This window comes from Parambassis ranga, chromosome 9 (assembly GCF_900634625.1).
Source record: "Parambassis ranga chromosome 9, fParRan2.1, whole genome shotgun sequence".
Lineage (NCBI taxonomy): Eukaryota > Metazoa > Chordata > Actinopteri > Ambassidae > Parambassis > Parambassis ranga.
In genome coordinates, this window is record NC_041030.1 from 22159370 (window position 1) to 22182662 (window position 23293).

The 23293-nt window shown below is 46.3% G+C and overlaps 1 protein-coding gene and 1 long non-coding RNA gene across 2 annotated transcripts; one reads left to right on the top strand and one right to left on the bottom strand.

The window, feature by feature from the left end:
* Positions 1-4485: 4485 nt before the first annotated feature.
* LOC114441825 (uncharacterized) lies at positions 4486-20750 on the top strand. Its single transcript, XR_003671284.1, has 4 exons — positions 4486-4614; positions 18765-18943; positions 20230-20318; positions 20636-20750. It is a non-coding gene; the product is annotated as an uncharacterized LOC114441825 (long non-coding RNA).
* ppic (peptidylprolyl isomerase C) lies at positions 19161-23046 on the bottom strand. Its single transcript, XM_028414925.1, has 6 exons — positions 22800-23046; positions 21542-21655; positions 21257-21350; positions 20936-21003; positions 20724-20840; positions 19161-20137 (listed from the first exon to the last, which is right to left on the bottom strand). Exons 1-6 carry the CDS (start codon positions 22905-22907, stop codon positions 20009-20011), a joined length of 630 nt encoding a protein of 209 aa, XP_028270726.1. The 5' UTR covers positions 22908-23046; the 3' UTR covers positions 19161-20008.
* Positions 23047-23293: the final 247 nt, after the last annotated feature.

A 23293-nucleotide genomic window follows, 5' to 3' on the forward strand; every position in this document is an offset into this window, starting at 1 on the left:
ACTGTCCCTGTCTTTCTGTGACTGTCCCTGTGTGACTGTCCCTGTCTGTCTGTGACTGTCCCTGTGTCCACTGCTTCTGCTGACAGTGCTCTCAGCATCAGCCTCCGTGTCCACAGAAAAGGACTTATTGATGGAACTGAAGGATAAACAGATAAACTGAGTCTTCTGGAGAAAAGAAAGCAGGATGGATTTTATTAAATAAGCAGGAACTGTGAGGAGCTCCGTGCTGGTGAGTGCACGTATAATATTTTTATTTTATCTCATAAAATCACCTTTTCTGTTGGACTCTGACAGGCTCCCTGATGTCTGCTTATTGGTTGTCAGTGCTCAGGAAACCAAGTGTTGCTCGGCTAAGTTTATACTGAGATGCTCTGTATGTGTTCTGGAGCCATGCTGTCATATTGATGTTATTATGAGGTGTGTTTATTTAGGAAGGACTACGTGTGACGTCACTGAAGGCCTAGGTGTGGTCTGCACGGCCGCCACTGTCTGTATCATCATTTATAATAAGAAGGAAATCGTTTATTCTTTGACATTAAATATGCAAATTTAAGCTAAAACACACTTTAAAAAAGTGTCTGAAATTTGACACAATATACAAATATCAATATACAAATTTAATAATAAATTCAGACAATAATAATACTAATAATTAATATTATTAATAAGAATAAATATTTTATTAATAATAATATATGTATATATTATAATATATTTTATATATATATATATATATATATATATATATATATATATATATATATATATATATATATATATATATATATATATAATAAAATTTGTAGCTTGGCAGCACCTCAGTTCATTTATTAATAATATATGTAATTAAATGTGATTTAATGTGAATTGCATTAGACCATATTTTTATATATTCTGGTCAGAATGCCCTCTAATGTAAATGATATATATAAATGATATAGAGTACATTTCTGAGACGGTTTGTAGCGTCACAGTGAACAGAAGCTTTAATTGATTCTCTGATGTCATTTGTCTTCGTGGGGCCAGGCTGGACCAGGCCGTATCTGGGTCTCTCTCTGTGACGCTGGCTCCCTTCCTGCACATCTGTGGACTCAAAGCTACAAATGACGTGATTATGATATATCATGTAACAGAGAAAGTCTCTTTGTTTCTGCCGTAAAAGAAAGAAATCAATACCAGGGCGGCGTGGAGCCTTGAGGGGCCGCGGCGTCTCCTCTGGACTGACCAGGTAAGGGTTAGGCCCAGCCGGGGGTTTGGCTGGTTCCAGAAATGCTGATTCTACATTTAGCCTGACAGTGATGCATGCCTCGGCCTCGGCGTCCGGTTAGCCCGGTACCTGAGGGTCCGGCCGAGGAAGATCAGCTGCAGACCAGGACGAGGTTAAGGATGCAGGATGGAGGAGGAGCAGAGGGGGAGGCCATGGAGGCTTATTTTTAGAAGCAGCAGAGTCTGGGAGGGAAGGGGAGATGGAGGAGGTGGAGGGAGTATTTTTTATGAGGGAAGGTGGCCAGGGAGTTGGAGAGATGATTCTGTGAGAGAAAGATGGAGTCCTGATTTCAGATGAAGGTCTGCAGGAGTTTTCTTTATTCAGGCAGCGTCTGATCGTACATAGCTAGCAGAACATCAGTGAGCTGCTGAGACGTGGACAGCACCACCCAATGTGAACGTTCAAGGTGTCAGAAGATGCGTCATGTGACAGATGGCTCCAATGATTCACTTCAAAGCGACTCAGGACTCTGCTAGTCTGCTATACGAGGAGACCATGTGACACAGATACAGGAAGTGACTGCTCATTTAACTTTGGTTTAGCTGTCTGACATTAGCTAAAGCTAATTGCTGTCATTTCTAATGATGGCTAAACTGTTATGTTTCTGCATGTTTAATGACATCAGCTAAGACTAGCTAACAACATGGTGGAGACAGCAGAGTGTATCATGTGACTTTGACCGTCTGGTGTGGATCCATTGGATTGGTGTGTGGTCGTCGGTCGTGTGTGTTTCCTGTATGGATGGCAGACGCAGGTCTAATGTCTGGTGTTGTGTAATTTGTGAACCGCTTTGTGTTAAACCTTATTGGTTAAATTAGTTCAGGGTGTTTGAACTTACAGCAGTCCCTTCAGTCAGCAGGTGGCGCTCAGTTGCACATTGTGCACATTTAGAGGTGCACAACAATCATGTTTCCCTCCTGCTACAACACACACACACACACACAGACTCCTCCCTCCCTGCCTCTGATGTTGACCTTTGACCTGTGACCTTTCAGTGGAGTGTGTCGAGGGTCATCATTAGGCTGAGGGTAGGCGTCCAGCTCACACTGCTCAGACACAGGAGGGTCTGATGGTTGGACGCTGCTGAGACAGAATGAACCATCATTACTGTCTGATCTGTTTCTATGTTTTAAAGAGCTTTGTTTGATCACTCTGATCAATCTGTAGTTTGTGCAGCTGTCCTGTGGTAACACTCGTCCTGGTCCAATCCCTGTCTCTTAATTTTGATATGTTTGCATTTCTCTGCCTCTCAGGACCCCAAATAAAACCTCATGTGGCTATGGTGGGCTCCCAGAGGGGATGGTCTATATATGTTTGCTGTTCTATGCTAAGACCTGTGAGCTGTGATCAGACAGGAGAGCTGGGAGCAGCTCCAGCAGCTTTAGAAGCACCTCTGTGCTACATCTGTACATTTTCTCCTCATCACTGAACACATGAGCTGCTACCACTCACTCCAGATGTGCACACTTATAACAATCAGCAGTTACTGTCTGTCATGTAGACATGCTGGACTTAAATAGGTGAATTCAAGGTAAACAGACTCAGGTTATCACGTACAGATTCACCACACAGGAATCTGACGACAACAACAACAACAACACAGGGTGGGGGGGGGGGTGTGGAGCAGACTGTGTGCAGCTGGTCCAAAGTTAAAAATAAGAGCAGAATCCTCACACAGGATGGATGGCTGTTGTTGTTGTTCTGTCCACCATTCCTTATAGAGACAATGGTGTTAATGAGCCTCACACATCACACTGCAGCACACTCCATCCTTTCTGTGTGTGTGTGTGTGTGTGTGTGTGTGTGTCAGTGGGAAGATTTAACTTTTATTTGTCTTCAGCTCCAGCTCAGACTGAGGAACTGATCGCACACGATGGATGCTAACTTAGCATCAGACCAGCTCTTTTTTCTTTGTGAATATATTTTCCTCCTCTTGCCTCTCTTGGATCTTTGGTCCTGCAGGTACGGCGCTGCAGAGGGGGGGGGGGGGGGCATCAGGGTGCGTTCACTGTCAGCGGCAGGATGTGGAAGAAATTCTCTGTTGGAGACTGGGACTCAGGTTTGCCATCTGTCAGCTCTGATGGCCCGGATATTGATCCATCGTCGGGGTCACACCAGGACCCTGACCCCCCTCCACATCACTGCCTGCCACACACACACACAGAGGCAGGTTTAGGACTGTAATGTGACAGTCAGATGGTTGTCAGTGTCAGCCGTCACTGCTAACCTTTTTTATCCTTAAACACCGACTCGGATCAAAGCTCCCCTGTCTCCATCACAGGTGTGTGTGTGTGACCTTATGATAGTGACAGATTTTTTTGTGTTTGTTTAAACATTAAAACTAAAAACATGCCATTATATAATTTTACATTATACAAATAAATGACATCTTCAGTCTCCCCCTTCTGGCAGTTTGAGGCAATTACACTGAGACTGACGCTGTGTGTTTTGAGTAATCTGAGTGATGTCACAGCTGTTTTAGACTGTATGCAGACAAACCTGGAGGCTACATGGTGTCTTTACTCCAGACTCTGTCTTGGTCCTGGACTGTTGGTTTTAGAAGAAAACTCCTCGTCTTTGTGTGTTAGTTTTGTTGTTGCTTTTGTTCATTGTACGTTCACTCTCGGAGTATAAAACTTGTCGCCGCTGCACAGCCAGCTTTCAGAGTTCGATCCACACTTTGAAAAACACTTAGGCAGATCAAACCTTCCCTCCTGCAGCCGGGACGTCCAGCAGGAGAAACAGCTGACAGGAACTCGTTGACCTGGAATTGATACTCAATTAGGAGCCGCGTTAATGAGCAGAAAAGCTGTTTTTTCTTTTTCCTGTTTACCAGCAGATGCAGCTCATCTGTCCACATTAAGCTGTGAGGAGGTACACCGTCATCTTCAGGTGCTTCAGGTCCTGCAGAACTGCACGGTCGCAGGTTCAAACCCTCTCCTCTATCCATCCCTGTCGACTCAACCGAGGCTCCAGGTTGACCTCTGACCCCTCCGGTGGAATGACCACATGTACCAGGTATATCTGACACATTTAAAGGAGCTATTTGTAGTTAGGTTGTAGCTGCTGGTTTGGATGAATGGAGGAAACATTTGAGTATCTCTGAGCCTCCTCTTCCTCACACAGACATCAGGCAGCGTGGAGGAACAGAAGCCTGCTCTGATCCAGCACGGAGCTGATCCAGTACGGAGCTGATCCAGCACGGAGCTGATCCAGCACGGAGCTGATCCAGCACGGAGCTGATCCAGCACGGAGCTGATCCAGTACGGAGCTGATCCAGCTGATCATCACGCGGGCTGCTGCTGGAGGACACCAACAACTGATTCTTCTTCTCTGTAGGCACAGAGGTCAGACTACAGGCTGTATTGACTCACTACACCATCAAGTGGCTCACAGTGGTATTACACTAGAGCCTTCTATTAGCTGGTTAGTAGTAACTTCAGTAGACTGTTAGATTAGTTAAGATGTATTTTAATAATAAAACATATTATTGTTATAATTATGAATTTCAGACACCAAGAATCAGTTGAAACAAATTAGCAGTAAAAGCTCATCACCACACACACACACACACACACACACACATGTGTGAAGTAAAAATCTAAAAACACACACACACTGTCTTTGTGCAGGAAGAGGCAGCAGGAAGCAGGCGCTCCAGTTTTTCTTCTTCATTAGTGTTTGTGCCTGCAGGTGTTAAATAATATTAATGACCTCTAGCGTCATTACTTAACTCCACGCTCGGCTCGCCTCAAGTGATTTTATCGACCCCTCTCCCCTCCTCAGCCTGTGTGTGTGTGTGTGTGTGTGAGATTATTCTGCGGTGATATTATCAGGAACTTTAATAAGTTGATTAGCGGTGAGGTGCTATCTGCTAACTGGATCTAGATGATGATGTTGATTGGACAGAGCGCTGCACCATCCATCTTTCTGATTGGCTAATAACTGAAATCCATCACTGTTTCACTCAGTTTGGCTGCGATGTGAGTGTATGGTGCACGTGTGTGTGTGTTCCCTCCACTTTATCTGCTCGGGTTCATTTTATTCTTCTTCTCTTGTTCTTTCTGCTCATTTCACCTCCCTCTCTGTTCTCTTTCTGCTTCAGAAGTATTTCTGTTCTTTTTTCTTTTTTATCTCCTGGTTTAAAGACATAAACCACTGAAGCTCCTTTATCACAGTTTAAAATTAGCATCTATGTTCATTGTTTCTACAGCAGAAACTGTTCAACCAGCTTCAGTCCTTTAATTTTATTTTGCATGTTATTCTTAACATTAGATAGATAGATAGATAGATAGATAGATAGATAGATAGATAGATAGATAGATAGATAGATAGATAGATAGATAGATAGATCCTTTATTGGAATTCAGGAATAGATGCAGCATGATTCGAACCCTTTAAGTGTTTTCCTTTTTTGAAAATAACCTCTAAGTTGTTTTCTGTGTGTGTGTGTGTGTGTGTGTGTGTGTAGGGCAACAATTAATTCCTGCCTTCTTTTCTGTGCTGCAGTGTTTACACACCTCGCTCTCTGACACACCTGTTGACTGACTGAAGTGTGTGTGTGTGTGTGTGTGTGTGTGAGAGAGAGAGCACAGCCACCACGTCACTCTGAGTAATTAGTCTTTGGGCTGAGCAGAGAGCCAATGCACTGTTTCCACAGCAGCCGAAACTCCTGAGACTCACCAACACACACACACACACAGACGCAGCAGTAGCAGGTTAGATTAATGTGTGTTGTGTTTGTCGTCCCGGAGGAAAGCAGCTCACTTAATAAAGAAAAATAATTCCTTTCCTCTTTCTCTGGATTCCCTTCACTTTCTGGAGTGTGTGTGTGTGCATGGGTATAGGTTTGTGTAGCTACTTGAAAAATGTTCTCTTCTTAATATTTTGGATCAACATGTATTACATTATGTGGGTTTTACTCTGCCTTACTTTGCATTGCACCCTGTGCAGTATGTTAGTTTTCTGTAAGGTGCTCTGTGCTATTCAGTGAAGCCCCGCCCCCTTCCTGTATGGTCACGCGTCTCCTCACCATATTTAATCTGTTTAATCTGTGTTTCACACCAGGGACACGTTGCAGCGATTGTTTTGATGTCTGCTCTGTTTTTTTTTTATGGGCTTTAACATGACATCACCATGCGGCGTGTAAAATACTGCAGTTCCTCCAGTGTCCACTAGAGGGTTTAATCCTCATAGACCTCTGTATTACAATATCACATTTCACAGCAGAAATGTTTCAATCTAATTTCAGTTTGATTTAAAAATTCCACACAAAAAAAGGGATTAATCTAAACAGAGGCAAAGAAGAAGCTCATGGTCTCAGATGACTCTCACTTGAAGCAGTAACACTCCTAATTATTCAAAATGTTAGGTCCTAATAGTCAGATCAAAAATTCTTTTTCCTACATGATCTGATAATAAAAATAATCTGCAGCCCCAAAAGAAATGGAATCATTGTGCTGTTGTTGCTTTTTATTAAATGATGTAGGCCTATACTTACTGCACACACACGCACACAGAGTGGAGTTGAAGGAGAGTTGTATCATCATTTAGCCTGGTTTTATTTCCTGTGTTTTCTTATTAGAAGCAGCAGATTAAAGCTGCCTGGTCATTGGTCTTCATTTGGTCCTGCACACACACAGCTAATGGATGTGTGTGTGTCAGACATACTGCATGTGTGTCTGGTTAAAGCAGGTTAAATTGTGTGGACTATTTGTTAGTGGATGTTGTGTGTGTGTGTGTGTGTGTGTGTGTGTGTGTGTGTCAGCTAGCTGTGTAATTAGCCGGGTCAGGCTAATTGACCTTGTGGTGTGAGGGTGTGTTAGCCACAAATTGCTAACGTTAGCCGCGTGGCGTGGGTGTGAGCAGTGATGGATGTGTCTCAGAGCTGTGCAGAAAAGGCTGTGAACCTCCGTGAACCTGCAGGACGGTGCTCCGTTTGTGTTTACGGGGTCAGAGCAGCAACAAACGGCTCCGTCAGTTTAACTCGTTTCTCTCAGCATCCACCGAAAAAAAGATGTTTTCCTCTGTCGGCAGAAAAAACAGCTTCTGTTTCAGAAGTCAACGGACGGCCACGTCTGTTGCTACACATTCATTTGTGGTATTGTTGATGATTTCCTACCAGCACCGTCGTGGCTACAGGCAGAGAGAACTCACACATGTCTGTGTGCAGAATAACACAGTTACACACAGTTTGTTGAGGTCAGACTGAATTTATTTTGCTTTTTAAAAGAAAAGATTTCAGATGAATAGTTTGGTGTAAGAGCAGGAAGTTGTGGATATGGTCCAGGTTTATAAATGGGCTCTGGTCTGAACATTGAACATGTGCTCGGGATCAGAGCAGCAGTGAGGTCGCCTTCAGCTAACAAGCGGGATGGATTTGTTCCTCGGGTCCAGAGCTGACCTGTGATCGGCCTCCTCGCTCCGCACAGATCCACGCGGTGGTGGCGGTGGTGCTGGTGCTGGAGGACTATCGACAGCTCGTGGCTGTTATGATTTATACAGAGAGGAGGATCCGGCCGGCCGGCTGCTGGCGAGCCTTTTTACAAATGATGAAACGATAAAAATAGGAAGTCATATTTCCTCACAAAGGCTTTTTTTTGAAAAATTAAGGCGGAGCAGTGGAGATGGATGAACCTTTAAAGTGACGGCGGTGGTCTATGACTGCTATTGAATGGACCGCATCCTTAACAAATGTCCCCATCACTCCTGCCTGTGTAGTGAAGCTCGATCACCCGACTCCCCCCTCTCTCTCTCTCTCTCTGTGGAAGATGGATGTGTGTGTGTGGCCTATGACAGAGTAATGTGTCCTGGCATGCTAGTTGGGTTTATTAGCAGAAACTAGTTATTTCTGGCCCCCCTGCGAGTGTGTGTGTGTGTGTGTGTAGCAGTGATAGATGCGATGGGGCTCCTGTTGATTTTGTTCATTTGTCAAACGGCTGAGGAAAGGGTTAATCAGCTCTCCCTCCTCTCCTCTTTCCTCGCCTCTTCTCATCGTTCTCTCTCTTCATTTGCTTCACTATATTTTTACATTTCTGTCTATTTGTTAAACTCTGAACATTATCCTGAGTTTAATGCATTTCAACATCTTCTTTAGCCAAAGCACAGCTTCCAATATGCAAATTAACCATAGACTGTATGGCAGCGCCTGTGAGTGAGATGTTTTGTTGTCTATATATATATATGTACAATCAGCGATGACTGTCCAGGCTTAAAGAAAGGGAGAGAAGGGGTTAATTAACTTCATTTTGTGTCGTGAATTTATTCAATAGCTGCAGCTGTGTCAATGAGACCAACGACGTGCAGAGTTAGCATTCAGTCTAAACATCAAAGTTTTAATTTTAATTTAAAAAGTTTCATTTTTATTTAATTTTCTGTGATGTGGATAAATTACAAAGTCGTGTGTGTGTGTGTGTGTGTGTGTGTGTGGTGGCCCTTTTGCTTCATATCTGGATGAACCAGGTGTTTAGGTAGAATCAGACACTGAAACCCCTCAGAAACAAATGGGTCCATCGTCCATCTGTGACTGGTTGGTGGTAGGTGTGTGTGTGGGAGCCGTCGTCGTTCCTGTGTGGTCTTCTCTCTTTTAATGCTTTTTTTTTTTACCTCGCCGAGGTGACGGCCATTTTGGTGAAACAAGAGCTGCTTATTAACTTACACAATGACCTCTCACAGTGGCTGTCATCACCGACGTCCTGTTTTTATTTATTTGTAACCAAGAAGAGGAAAAAAAAGCAGGAGAAGAAAGAGAAGATAAAACTTGACAATGAAAAGATGAAGAGGAGGAAAAGGATGTGAGAGATGGATGAAGGGATGAGAGAGAGAGAGAGAGAGAGAGAGAGGAGGAAGGTGACACGAGGGAAACAAACTGAAAAAAGTAATGGACTGAAGAAGATAGAAACACACACAGAGAGCCGTCCCCCTGCTATCCATCCGTCTCAGCTCCTGGAAATAAGGGCCTCCTCGTTGTCAGCTTGTTATTTTTCCCTCCCCCTCCCTCCCCCTCTCTCCCTCTCTGTTACACCCTGCCTCGCTCGCCCTCCGTTCTGTCGTCCGCCGGCGTTCTGTCATGTGTGAAGGTATCGATTTGCCAGCGTTTTAACCATCAAACTGCAGCTCCGCTTTTTAAACAATATCTGACGGGCGGAGGGGGATAAAAGAGGAAACAAGGAGGGGAGGACATGAGGGGGAGGAGGAGGAGGAGGAGGAGGAGGAGGAGGAGGAGGAGTGGAATGAAAGAAGAAGATGTTGGCATGAAAAGAAAAGAAAGGGAGATTTTAAAAAAAGTGGACATGAAGAGAAAAGGAGGGAAAGAGGAGAACGAGGGAAAGATGGAGAAAAAGAGGAGAGATTAAGGAAGAGAGGAGGAGGAGGAGGAGGAGGAAGAGGAGGAGCAGGAGGAGGACGTCTCCTCTGAAGCTCCATCACAGTGGCTTCACCTGTGAGGATGGACGGAGCCATCAAAGCAGAAACCAGAGAACAGAAGGATGGAGCGATGGAGCCACACACTCCTCCTGTTAATCTGTAATTTACTGCTAATCCAGATCATAGACAGAAAAATGCCAGTAACAGATTTTAAGGAGACTCCTAAAGATAAAAAGATGTAGTGATTGAAAGACGACGACTGACTGCTGAGAAAGACAAAAATAAAAGAGGCTGAGTTCTTCTTATGGATCGCTGTTTGCTCAAGCAAAGTTTGGCATCATTGATCTGCTGCCAGCGCTGCATTTATCACCGTGTGCGTGTGCGTGTGTGTGTGTGTGTGTGTGTGTGTCAGCCCTCCTGTGGTGAGCACAGATCAAACACACACTCAGTGTTTCCATCACTTCAGAGGACTCCACACGGACTCTCAGGAGTCCTTATTTAATAAACCACTTTATGAGGACACGTTTGTGTCCCCAGATGGAGGCCGGGTCCCCACAATGTGAGTGTATAAAGACACATATGTCCCCACAACAGGAGCAACACGAACATGTCTGCTGTCCGCGGGGTGTTAAGGCCGTTCAGTGGAGCATCTCGTCCTACTGGTGTGTGAAAACAATAAGAGAGATGGAGGAAGACGAAAAATCCATCCATCCCACTGAGAGAGAGAGAGAGAGGGTGAGCGAGGGGTGGGGGGGGGGTTAGAGAGAGAGAGAGAGAGAGAGAGAGAGAACTCCATCACCCTAAAAATCCTGTTTCTGTTTTAACAAGTGTCTGTCTATCTACTACACCATGTATATGCCTATTTGTAAGACTTCAAGTCCTCCTGGCCTCTAGGGGGAGTTATGATTCACAGAATGATCATTTACTTATGCAGACATGTTTGCCCGTTCCAGCCATCCTTCATGGGATGTTTTCAGGTCTGGCACTAACTCATTCAATATATCAATATATATATGTAAGACTTCATGGACACACACATCTTCCTACAAGCTTCACACAGGCGATTCTGCGCGTGGTCGTCGTGGTGACGCTCAGGCTGCGGCATCACGCAGCTGATTGGCTGAGCCAGTTCCTGTTGACATGCTCAGGTTATTAAAAAACAAACAAATTCAAAGTCCTAAGGATCTGTACCCTTTCATATTTTATTGATTATTTTATATTAAACACCTTGAAATGTGGTCGCCGTGGAGACGGATTTCAGGGTGTACCTGCAGTGAGGTTTTAGCAGCGATGTAACAAACTGATAAAATATGAAGAGGTTTGTTTACATTTATGTTGACACCAAAGCTGCACAAAGAAAATTAGCAGCAGCGCACATACGAGCAGACGTCAGAGTTTAAGAGGTTCATGCATTGATTTCCTCTCAGCTCGCCCTCCTCCTCCTCCTCCTCCTCCTCCTCCTCCTCTCCAGCATTCCTCTTTATATATTTTTTCTTGTTTTGCATAATGTCATCGATCGGCTGCACCGCGCGGCCGATCAGCTGTTTACTGACAGGAAAATCAGCTTTCAGCCGCTCGGAGGCGAACTCTCCTCCCCGTGTTTGTGTTTTCTTCTCCTGTCAAACTTTCAGCTGAGCTTCAAGCTTCGGGTGAAGAAAAGTTTGTATGAGCTTCTGCAGAGATGGAGACACGGCACCCAGACCAACTGTTCTGACTCTTTTCCATCTTAGATGAAGCCCTCAGACTTTTTAGTTTGGAGGAGCGTGGACGGATGGTTGGTGGCTGTACGCCTGCTGTCAGGAGGCTCTGGTTGGTTGGTTGGTTTTCTTTTAGTGTCAGCAGACCTTTAACATGCCTCTCTCCCTTCCTCAGTGTACGGACTCTTGGCCTAAACACATTTTATTGCTGGTGCTGTGGCTTGTTGATGCTTGTAGGCCTGATATCTGTGTATTTCTGCCTGTATGATTGGACGACGCTGAGCAATGTGATCATATTGTGTTAGTGTGAACCTGACCGTGTGTTGTGTCGGGCGGATTATCGACTTTTCTTTTCATTTTAATGGCATTAAATGAATTTGTAAAGATGGTGTTTTGGGGTAAAACCATTGACAGTAAAAACTATGGACAGAGCATCCGTGACGTCACCCGTTTGTTTCTGAAGAGCCGTTTTGAGGCTCGGTGGGAGGTTCAGGGATGTGATGTCACGTCCGCCAAAACTCTTAAATATGGACAAAAAGGGGGGGCACGAGCGGGGTTTAGGGGGGCGGGCGATCGCGGGAGCAGGAAACTCACGCTGTGATACGTCAACTGTCTGTCACTCAAGCGGCAACGCCCATAATTATGCGTAATTTTAAGTCCGAATACAATTGAAACGAGTGAGTTGTAAAAAAAAGTTCACCCCCCCTACACTAGAAGAGAACCTATCATCTGAGACCAGAGTGGTTTTTTTGTACCAGGCTGTAAACATGTTCATTTCTGCTGTGAAGTCGGCCATTTTAACATGGGAGTCTATGGGAAATTACTCGCTTTTGGAGCCAGCCCCCAGTGGTTGCAGCGTGAATTACAAGTTTTGACACTTCCGCATGGGCTTCAACTTTGAGCCCCGAAGGTTGCCGCTTGGGTAAAACACATATTTTCATAACTTTAAAGACGTTTTCTCGTCCGTGTCATAGATGACCGTTAACAGCATTCAAACATGTTTGTGGTCTGAACTGTTCATATTGTAATAATAGGTGTTTTTTAAAAGGAAGCAGTCGAAACATGTCAAGGTAAAAACACACTGGTCTGATTAAAAAGAGAACTTGGAGGTTTTTAACATGGCGTCTCATCAGTTTTTGCAGTGGTTTGTACCGACTCTTTGTCCTGCTCTCTCTCTCCTCCTCATCTGTCCTTTTTCTCCTCTCTCTCTCTCTCTCTCTCTCTCTCCTCCTCACCCTGTCTCCCCCCTTCTCTCCTCTCCCTCTGAAACTAATTAGCAGTGAAAGCTGGAGCAGAGGGAGGAGCGAGGGAGGGAGGGAGACATGAAGAACGAGAGGAGGGCCGAGAAACCAGAGGAGGAGAAAAAAAGAGAGATACTAAAAGTGGAAAAAAGATCCATATTAGATGGTTTCAGCCCTGGTTAACCCTGAGAGCTGTAAACGGAGCACAAACACTTTCTGCTTCTTCCTCTTCCATGTTTGTTCCGACGGCAGCTCTGCTACGTGTTCCTGAGCGGCCATTTTAAAGAGTGTTGTTCTCACAGACTTTGTAACAACATTGATTTTTCGACTGTCCATCAAATCCAATCAAATCAAAGTGCTGAGTGTACCCTTTCATACCAAAGAGGTTAGTGGGATTTAGGGAGCGGCCTCATGAAGCAGGAAATCAGGTTATTGGCCAGAGATGCGACCCAGCAGTCAGGCTGGAGACAGCGATGGTGCACGGCGGTGGCAGCATCATGCTGGACGCACAAACCAACAAAAACACAACTCTTCATCACTGAACCCTTCATCCAGGCCAAAGTTTCCGTTTGTTGCTAACATGGCAGTTTTTGTTTTTGTGAGTTTAACTCGAAGCTTTAAAAAACAAACAGTTGCACTTTAAATAAAAGAGACAGAGGAAAGTCTTCTCCTCTCAGTTAGGACTCTAATTGGACGATGAGAGGGCCCCGCTGAGGCTGTTTGGTGTGTGTGTGTGTGTTGGCGACATATCTGTGTGTGTGTCAGCATTTCGATTTTCTCGCAGCATCCCTCTCTTTCCTTGCTTGTTGTAAGGAGGAATAGGAGGAGGAGGAGGAGGAGGAGGTGTCACCGCGGCTACAGTTGCCACCGGTGACAGGACAGCAGCTGCTCTCTCTCTCTCTCTCTCTCTCTCTTCCTCCCCTTTTCTCCTCTCTCCCTCCTTATCGGTCCGGATGAACGAAACTCAGGGGAAATCATCACCATGTTTACTCCGACCCCCCCGCCCACGCCACCCACCTCTACTGTCCCATAACCCCCTGCTGCCCGCCCCCCCCATATCTCTGTTTTCCGCACCATGATGGTGGTTGTTAGACAGATAGACAGCAGCACCCCCTGCCCCTCCACTCTCTTGTAAATTTGTGACCTCCGCTAGCATCCGAAGAAGAACAGAGAGGTGGAGGGTGGGTGGGGGGGGGATGGCCGGCAATTGGTGGTGATGTGAGGAGGGAGGATGTGGTGGGTGGGGGAGTGTGTGCGAGTAAAGGCCAGACAATTGGTGGTGAGGGATGCGCAAGAGAGGGATGGAGGGGGGGAGAAAGAGGCCTTGAGAGGGCGATCAATGCGATGTTCACCTGCCGTCCACCTCCCCAATTTAAAGAGAAGGAGCTCTAACGATTTCCCCGGCCGGCTCCTCCCGACTGATGGAGCCCGGGAGGAGAGGAGGCGCAGAGAAAGTAGAAAAATGAGGCTTCAGCGCAGCAATGCATATAGATGGGAGCGAGGCGGCTGGAAAATTAGCTTTTAATGGTGGAATGCATGTAGTTAAGACAGAAACACCGGCGGAAAATGGCTTTTAATACGAGCAGAGGTGGAGGCCTTTAAAACAGAGCCGCATACAGATGGAGGAAAATTACAGGACAATTAGACGCTAATGGTGAAACGCATACGGAGAGAGGAATAATGCAAACGTGTGTGTGTGTGAGAGAGAAACAGAGGAAAATAAGCTTTTATTACAGGCCTGAATATAAATGGGCTGCTGCAGACTTTTCCTGTAATTAACCTGAATAACTTAAAACACAACAAAAACACAGCTGGAGCATCGATTACATTTCAGTTTATTACACCAACAAATATTCATTTTATGAAGAAGGTTTTAAATCTTAAAGAATCTACAACATGTGTCCCAGTGTCTGTTTGACCAGAGGTCGCCGTGATCCAGATCCAGACCTGCTCTGAGTCTGAACACTGAACCCCGCTGTGCAGAAAAGTGCAGAATAGTTTGTTTCTTTTAGCGTCCGCCTGCCAGCCGCAGCCGGTCCGCGCTGTATGAGAGGCTGCAGGTCCTTCTGCACGCATGTCAATATGTAATTTATGTGAGTGGAGGTCTGATAGTCTCCGTCTGTGCGGCTCCACACTGTGAGGTGTCAATACGTCTGTGTAGAAATGTCAGCAGACTCATTCCTGGGCTTTTATTGGAGCTGCTGGCCCCAGTGATTCTGAATTTGAATTGACTGCGTGTCATTGTCATAATATCAAAGCTACAATAAGACACACTGATATATCTGACCGGCCCTCCTCCTCCTCCTCCTCCTCCTCCTCCTCCTCCTCGCTGCTCTTCCTTTGACACATGTGACTATTCATGTTCCCGCTCTCCTGCCCCGACCTGTCAGCCCTGTCAATATGATTATTCCTCCCTCTAATTGAAGTCAGAGAGGAGGAGGAGGAGGAGGAGGAGGAAGGTGGGCCTCCATGTTGTTAGTGTTGGGTGTGAAGGTGGTGAAGATGGAACGCTAGTCATACTTTTAGGGTGTGTGACGTCACACACAAGTTTCTGGAGAGCTGTTTGTCTGTTCTGCAGAAACACTGTAAAAACAGTCCTCGTCAAATCACCTAGTTCGACCTCTGTGGAAGTGGCAGTGTGGAGTAAATAATCAGATTTGTCTCATTTTAAATGCTCCAGGTCCAGCTGTTCTGACATGAAATCAAAATATTACTTTTTATTGAGACAAACAGGAAGTGTCTTTCTGTTCATTTTAGTCACATGACCGCAGAACTGAAGGTCACAGGAAATGTGTAACAATGGATGGACTCTGTGACGTCATTTGTAGGTTCCTGAGGAGCCATTTTGAGTCTCGCAGTGTTGGCGCCGTCACACTCCACCTAAACTCCAAATACGGACGAACAGGTGAAGCCGTGGAAGCAGGAAGCTCCCACTGTGATTTGTTTTATTTCTGCTGTGGACGTCTGTGAGGACTGGCTTTTGGAGGCTGCCCCCAGAGGCTGCAGAGTGAACTGCAGTTTTGAACACTTCTGCTTGCCGCTCGGTCCGTTGTGAGTTGGACCCACACAGACCTTTACAGCTTTGTTCTGTGAAATGGCTGGTTTGTGTGTATGTGCACGTATAAATGAGACATTTTCACAAAATAACACACAATGTCAGTGTCTGTGCTCGAAACAACATACTGTATTACATGATGTGTTGTGTGTGTGTGTGGGTCTGTGTGACTGTGTGGACCTTTGTTTTGTGTTGCTGCAGACAGCCGCTGCTCAGGAGCTGTAAAAGTGAAAGAGGTTTGCAGACACACAACTTTATCATCTATACAACAAGAACATGTGCAGGAGAACAGAGGAAAGTGTGTGTGTGTATGATCCTGTAGACGCCTACCTGCCGTGTGTGTGTGTGTGTGTGTTGCTCAGGTTTAAATGGAGCTTCAGGTTTGTCTCGTCCATTTGTGTGTCCCTTTCCTGCACAGTATGATTGTGTTAAAAGGTTTGAAGGTGGTATCAGTTGTACAGTTGTGCATCGGCTGCGTTGTGGTTTAGTTCTGGGGTTGTGTGTGTTGGTTGTGTGCAGGTTAGCTGTTAGTTCTCAGCTCGGTCTGATGATGTGTTTGCTGCTGACCTTTAAACAACTCTGTCCCATCATCCTCTGCTTCTCTTACAGAGGCCCAGAGGGAGCATACACACACACCACACACACACACACACACCACACACACACACACACACCACACACACACACACACACACACACACACAGAGTTGTACAGAAGGAGAAAGGATGGAGAATCTTTGCAAACACACACTCATGCATGTAAATAGGCCTCTGCTGGCACGGCAACACAGTCAGTGTACATGTAAAAACACTGCAAACACACACACACACACACACACACACACACACACACAGAGGCATCACTGTCTGAGGTTTGGTGGTAATGAGGCCTGTCATCCTTCCACGCAGCCTCTCTCTCTCTTTTCTTTCTTTCTTTTTCATTGATCCACTAACAGATCCCCAATATAACTAGCAGTCGCTGTGGGAGCCTCCCCTCCTTCGTCTCCTCCTCCTCCTCCTCCTCCTCGACACGCATCCCTGCGGACCATTTAAAAACCTACAACCACTTTCTTTGCCTCTCTCTCCCGCTCTCTGTTTCCTCTTTAAACCCTCTCTGCCCTCCACCCGCGGCTCTGCTGCTTCTCCAGGTTCAGACAGTCTTGTTATATCGGCTGACAAACAGAGAGGGATTCTGTGCGGCGCGCTGAGTGGAGGTGGAGGAGGTTTAAGGTGGTAGTTTGTCCATCTGTCCGTTCTCTCACCTGGTGGTCTGATAGAAAATATGAAACAACAGCAGGCAGAAAATATAGACTCAGCTGAGATGTTCCAGAGGAGGACCAGAGGATGACATGTTAACCCTCTCCTACACACAACACACCAAACTCAGATGTCTCTTTAACAAATGCACTGATGATCAGTCACCTCTGACTAAAACATGTGCAACACAGACACACACACACAGTCCAGTCTGGCTGAAGCCGCTCTGTGTGGGGCCTGCTGGCCTCTCCGGCCTCCTCCCACATGACCCCCCATATGACCCCGTTCACACTGGGGAAATCAATCTGGCTAGAGCGCGATTTGGGCCGTATCAGGACATATGCAGATATTTTTTTTTCTGAGTCTGAACAACGTGAATCTGGATATATCCAGCTCTCGGAGGTGGATCTAGCTAGTGAATCCTGCTAGTGACGGGATAGCGATACTTCCAGTTCACGGGGACAGTGTCCGGGTCGCGTACAAAAGCTGTGTGTAAACAACCACCAAACTACGACAGCTTTGCCCCGAGTTTATTTTCCACAGGGCTACAAAGGAATAAGCTGCTTTTAGAACCAAAAAAAATGAAAGAACGAGCGACACGGGCCACGCGGCCTTACCGCAACCTGAACGGACTCTGTATATTAGGAGGCGCCACCTAGCTGTTTGGAGGACAACAAACAAGCCGGGTTAAGCTGGATTGAGCGCGGACACATGTGTGTGAAAACCAGATTTGAAAATAGGTCTGAACGTACCCAGCTTAAAGGCGATCTGGATTCAATCCTACTCTAGCTGGACTGACTTTCTCCAGTGTGAACGGGGCCTATGTTAGCCCTACAATAGACCTGTGACCTGTTCAGGGCCCTCTGACAGCTGTTAAAGGCTCCAGGCCCCCCGAATGGCCCTGCAGGACAAAGCAGGGTAAGAAAAACGAAGGGATGGAATCATTTCTTCATGTATCTCTGCATGAGAGATTAGTTTTTATTATTTTGTAGAGTCTGTAATCTGGAAACATCCCAAACATGATGTGAAACAATGTGAATGTGAACTCAGTTCATCTCAGTAATGTGCGAGGACATGGACACACAGACGCAGCGAGGTGTTTGATCCTCACTGTGATGAATGAGGGGGAGTCAGCCTGCACACATTGTGAGTGTGTGTGTCGGAGGACAGCAGTCCTCCTGACGACTCCTGCCCTCTGAAGCATCAATACAGGAGCTGATTTCTTTTTTTGTTAATTTGTGGAGAGCTGACTTTTCGGAACAGAGCTGTGATACATTTCATTGTTTTCTGTCAACTTCCTGTCTTCCTCCAGAGATTTCTGCTCCGCGCTGACCTTTGTGCTCGGAGATGTTTTCCTCCCCTGTGTGTGTGTGTTTATCTGTTTGCATCTGTGTGTGTGTGTGTGTGTGTTGTAGAACAGGGGAAAACAAATCACCCGCTGTAGTTCTCATTAGCAGCAGTTTTGTGTCAGCGCGGAGAGCTCAGCTGTCAGCTCTCAGCCTTCCTCTGCAGCTTCACCTTTACTGGCCATAATTACACCGTTTAACGGCGCCGAGCCTCAGCCCGCCGCCCGCAGACCCTCAGCGAGGCGTCTGCATGATTCAGGGTAAAGTCAGGAGGGTTTGGTCCGTTTGTCTGCAGCTTCAGACACATGAAACATTAACACCTTTAACGCTAAGACCGCCTCCACCATCTTGGCCCTTTTTAGTCTGTCTGGATGCTCACATGTCAGATTGAGCAGCTGCAGTGTCATAAACTCTTAGTTTGGATCATTCCCTTCTTGTTTGTTGTGGCTAAAGGGTGATGCTCTTATAAGGAGGAGCTAGCTAAGGTGGTTGGTTTGGCAGCCACATGATCAGGATGCCTCCCTTCTATTTGTGCAGAGACCCCAGGACTGATGCGGAGACCTGGGACCTGGCGTGGGAGTGGCTGGGAGGAGCTGGGATCAGGGTGTTGCTGCTTCCCCTGTTGCCTGGCAACCACGATGGATTAACCACCTGAAGACACACGACCAAAGCTGAAGAGCCTCTGCTGCTTCTCCTCAGTCCGTCCTCACTCTGTGGTGAGTCCTCAAGACAAAACAAAGATGAAACAGCAGCATCTTTACATTTAGTTCATTTTAAGGCCTGGTGCTGTCAGCCATGTCAGCACTGTGTCACAGTCAGGCTGAATTCATGTAGTCTGGTTAAAAGCAGAGAGGTGCTTTGAGGGGTCTAGACTCACGTTTGGACCCATGAGGTAAAACCAGAAGACGATGCAGTAGAAACACGGACTCCAGCTGCTTTACAGTTGCATGTTTATTGTAGAAAACAGACCTGTTGGCACTTTCTTTGCAGGAGATAAAAGAAGATAACAGTCATTCTGATATGTTTGATAAACGCTACATTAACTGAAGTCATATGAGCTACAGCGTCAGGATTAAACCACAGAATAACCTCACTTCAACGACCACAGAGGGATTAAACACTTAAACAACATTTAAAATCAATGCATTGTTCATTTGCACACTTTTCATCCATGTGCAGTTTGTGGCACAGTTTATGCAGATCCTCTCTCACACACACACACACACACACGTTTTTGCATGTTAAGTCTGATATTTGTTTCTTAGATGCATAAGAAGTGCAAAGAAAGTTTGGCAAAGGAAGAACCGTTTGGCAATGAAAGGCTGCAGGAGTTTCACGGAGTCAGTTTGAGGGATGAAGCTGCTCCACTAAACATGCTACAACTGTTAGCATGAAGCACAGTGATCACACTCTCTGCTGAAAGCTTTGATATGTTTCAAAACATGAGATATGATTTTCTTCCTACGATTCTAAAACCTGTAAATACACTGTGTAGATATTAAAGTAAATTAGCTCTGCAGCATTAGCACCTGCACTTTTGTTTTGATGTGTACTCCCTGTTTGTGTTCACACAAAAATACAAAACTCCTCCCCGTCTGTCAGTCCGTGAATAATGATGTTTGTTAATAACTTAATAGAAATATCTCTGACTTATATATTATTATCTGCGTACAGTGGAACCCCATCAGAAGCCACATTCAGGATTAGCATGTTAGCATGCCGGTTTTAGCTTGTCTCAGAGTGTCTCTGATGGATCACCAGCGTCGAGTCAGATCAGCGTGTTACCAGCCCTCCACCTCCACCACGAAGGGCTCTTTGACGGGGATCCGGCCGCTGTTGACGATCACACACTCTGTGTACGGGAGGTTCCGGTCGTTGGTGTCCTGCAGCTCGATGGTGTGAAACACAGACTGCAGAGAAACAGAGTGTGTTTAGAGAGGAGGCAGCAAAACATACAGTGTGTGTGTGTGTGTGTGTGTCAACATGTTTTCTTCATCACTAGGAGGGACAGACACACTGCTCCCCCTCGCTTCCTCTACCTGCTCTGACACACTTCCTGTGTGGGCGGAGCCTCTGACACTGACACAGGAAGTAAGTTCACATGTGTGGGTTGTCATTTTGTGTCACGTTGTGTTTGTGTATTTAGTTTAATAACATTTATCTTTGCGTGCATATGGAGTCTTGTCGCATGTTTTGTGTGGCTTTGTTGTCGTGGTGCTGGTCTGTGTCTCTGGGATGTTGCTTTTGTGTTTTCAGCTTCTTTCTTGCCTGTCATCTGTTGTTCTTTTGTCTCTGCTGTGTGTTTGTTTAGTTTTGTTCTTGGTCTTTGCAGACATGTTGTGTGTCTTTGTTGTCGTGTTGTTTTTTTTCTTTGGTTTACTGAAGCTGTGTTACATCTCTTGTTTTAGACACCAGCCTGCTGCAGCCTGCCTCCTTCCAATATGTATTTCTACAACATGCAGTGATGTTGTGTAAAACCTCGGAGGCTCCACCCACCATCCCGTCTAGAACTTTGCCAAAAACCACGTGCTTCCCGTCCAGCCACGGCGCTTTGGCAGCCAGGATGAAGAACTGAGAGCCGTTGGTGTCCGGACCAGCGTTCGCCATGCTCACCTGGTAAGCACACACACACACACACACACACACCAGTCAGAGGATTTCGTCTCATTGGACAGGACTACACATCAGACACAGGTGTGTGCGCTCACCCAGCTGGCTCCGAGATGCTTCAGTTTGAAGTTTTCGTCTGCAAACGTGGTTCCATAGATGCTGTGACCTGGAAGAGGGCAGGACGTTCTGTCAGCTTCCTCACTGCATCTCCTCAAACACTGCTAAAGCTTCAGGGTTAAGCTGGATCCATACGCCACGAGAACAGAGAACTCGCTCCTCACTCCTCGCTGCCGACGTTCCGCCCACAAAATGCGCCTGTTCCGCAGCTCTTGCACACCCGGGGAGCGAGGAGCGAGTTCTCTGTTCTCGTGGAGTATGGAACAAGCTTTAGAGGTCACGCTCTGAGGTCGCTCTCTCACCTCCGGTTCCGTCTCCAGCTGTGAAGTCTCCTCCCTGGATCATGAAGTCCTTGATGACTCTGTGGAACTTTGTCCCTTTGTAGCCGTAGCCTTTCTGCAGAGACGCACAAAAGTCTGTGTGAACACGACGACAGCTTCCTCTGAGACACAGGTCACAAATCAAATTTAATATCACACATAAAAGCATAAACACACATAAACATAAATAAAAAAAAACATTCTGGGTGAATTGTGTGTGTTTGCATGACATGATTGAGCGTGTGTGTGTATACATCATAGTTCTACCTCTCCAGTTGCCAGGGCGACAAAGTTGTTGACAGTGAGCGGGACGACCTCTCCAAACAGGCCGATGACGATCCGTCCCACCTCGTGACCGCCCACTGTGATGTCAAAAAACACCTGCGCACACAGAAGACGTCACGTTAATACACGTCGTCAGAGTGTTCCCTGATTCCTCAGCTTCTTCTCGAAAACATCCCAAACAGTGAAAGACCTGGCAGATCTGTGGCTAAACAATCCAACTGAAACTTTTTCACTTAATTATTAGATACATGGATTTATTATTGTTTCAGCTCTACGGGTCAGACCTTTCTTCGCAGCCTGATGGCTGAAGAGTTCAGGTTGCTAGGCAACGGAAGCAGCCTCTGATAAACAGGAAGTCTTCCTCAGACCAAGCGTTCAGGTCACTTTCACTCTATTTTAGAAGTTTCTGAGACTTTAAAAGCTTCCACTGACCCATAATGTGTCTGTTATACGCTCACTGACAGACAGACATCTGTTTGGATGATGTCAGTCCGTGTTGATGCAGCTGCTGGTGTCTCCATCTTATTGGCTGATGGCCTTTTTTTTATTTTATATCTTGCCGATAATGTCAAGAGCATCCCTAGTATCTGTTACCATGGTTACAAGTACAACTCTGATTTGGTACGTGAAATGGAGGTTTATCCTTAATGAATCCTGCCTGGGACCCAGAGGACTTGTTTGTTCAGTCCTGAATGAACTTCCTGCTGACGTGTCTGCTGACGTGTGTGCTGTTTGGTGGCACGTGTCCTCCCTCTGTCAGTCTGAGGATCAGGTGATGCTGATATTCTGTCTGAAGCTGTTGTTTTTATGGTGCGTTCACTGTCACACAAAAAAAACCTGAAGGGGTTTCTTGTTTCAAAACCTTTCAAAGTAAAAGCATGCAGTGACACTGCGCTCATTCCTTCACTGCCCTGTGTGTTTACTGTTGACCCATTCGTGCGTGTGTGTGTGCGCCTGGAGGCGCTGCGCATTACGCGCCAGAGTGGACACGTGTACAGCTGTGTGTGTCTGTATTTGTGTTTGTGTGTGTGTGTGTGTGTGGGCTGGCCCAGATATTCTAGATGAATCTATAAACAATCTGTAAACACCGCTCGCGTCTGCGCTCCGTGTGCGTGTGCACGTGTAACTCTCCGTTACTATCCTCGCTGTGGCTGCGTGTGCACGAGAGGACACCGACAGCCCGAACAGGAGCGTCAGTTTGAGATTCATGCAAATAAATGCGGCAGATCTCATCACCCACCTTCTCGGTGACTTTCGGTCCTGTCCGTGAAGCCGCGCCGGACACTGACTGCAGGCAGGCGGCGGACAGGAAGAGGAGAGCGGGCAGGATCGACCGGAGCTCCATCATCTTTCACCGGAGAGAGAGAGAGACGGCGGCGGCGGCGGCGGCAGGGGGCCTGCTGGGAGCGACCGGGGAGGAAGACGAAATCACAGCAAGTCACAACTGGAAGGTTGGCCGGGAAACAGCGTTCCAAACCCGGCTACATCAGCAGACCACTCCCCCTGTGGGCTGAGTCTGGATCCAAGACCCGCCCACGGAGCGAGGAGAGGAGGAGCGAGGAGAGGAGGGGGGAGGAGAGGAGAGGAGAGGACACAGTGAAATGAAAATCATACTAATTCACTTTTCTGGGGTGAATGTGTGGAAGGATGCAGTGAAGTGGAGCCAACACATCAGCACTAAAAGCTGCAGTTCCTGAAATGGCCTCTAGAGGCTGAACTCCATCCTCACTGTCT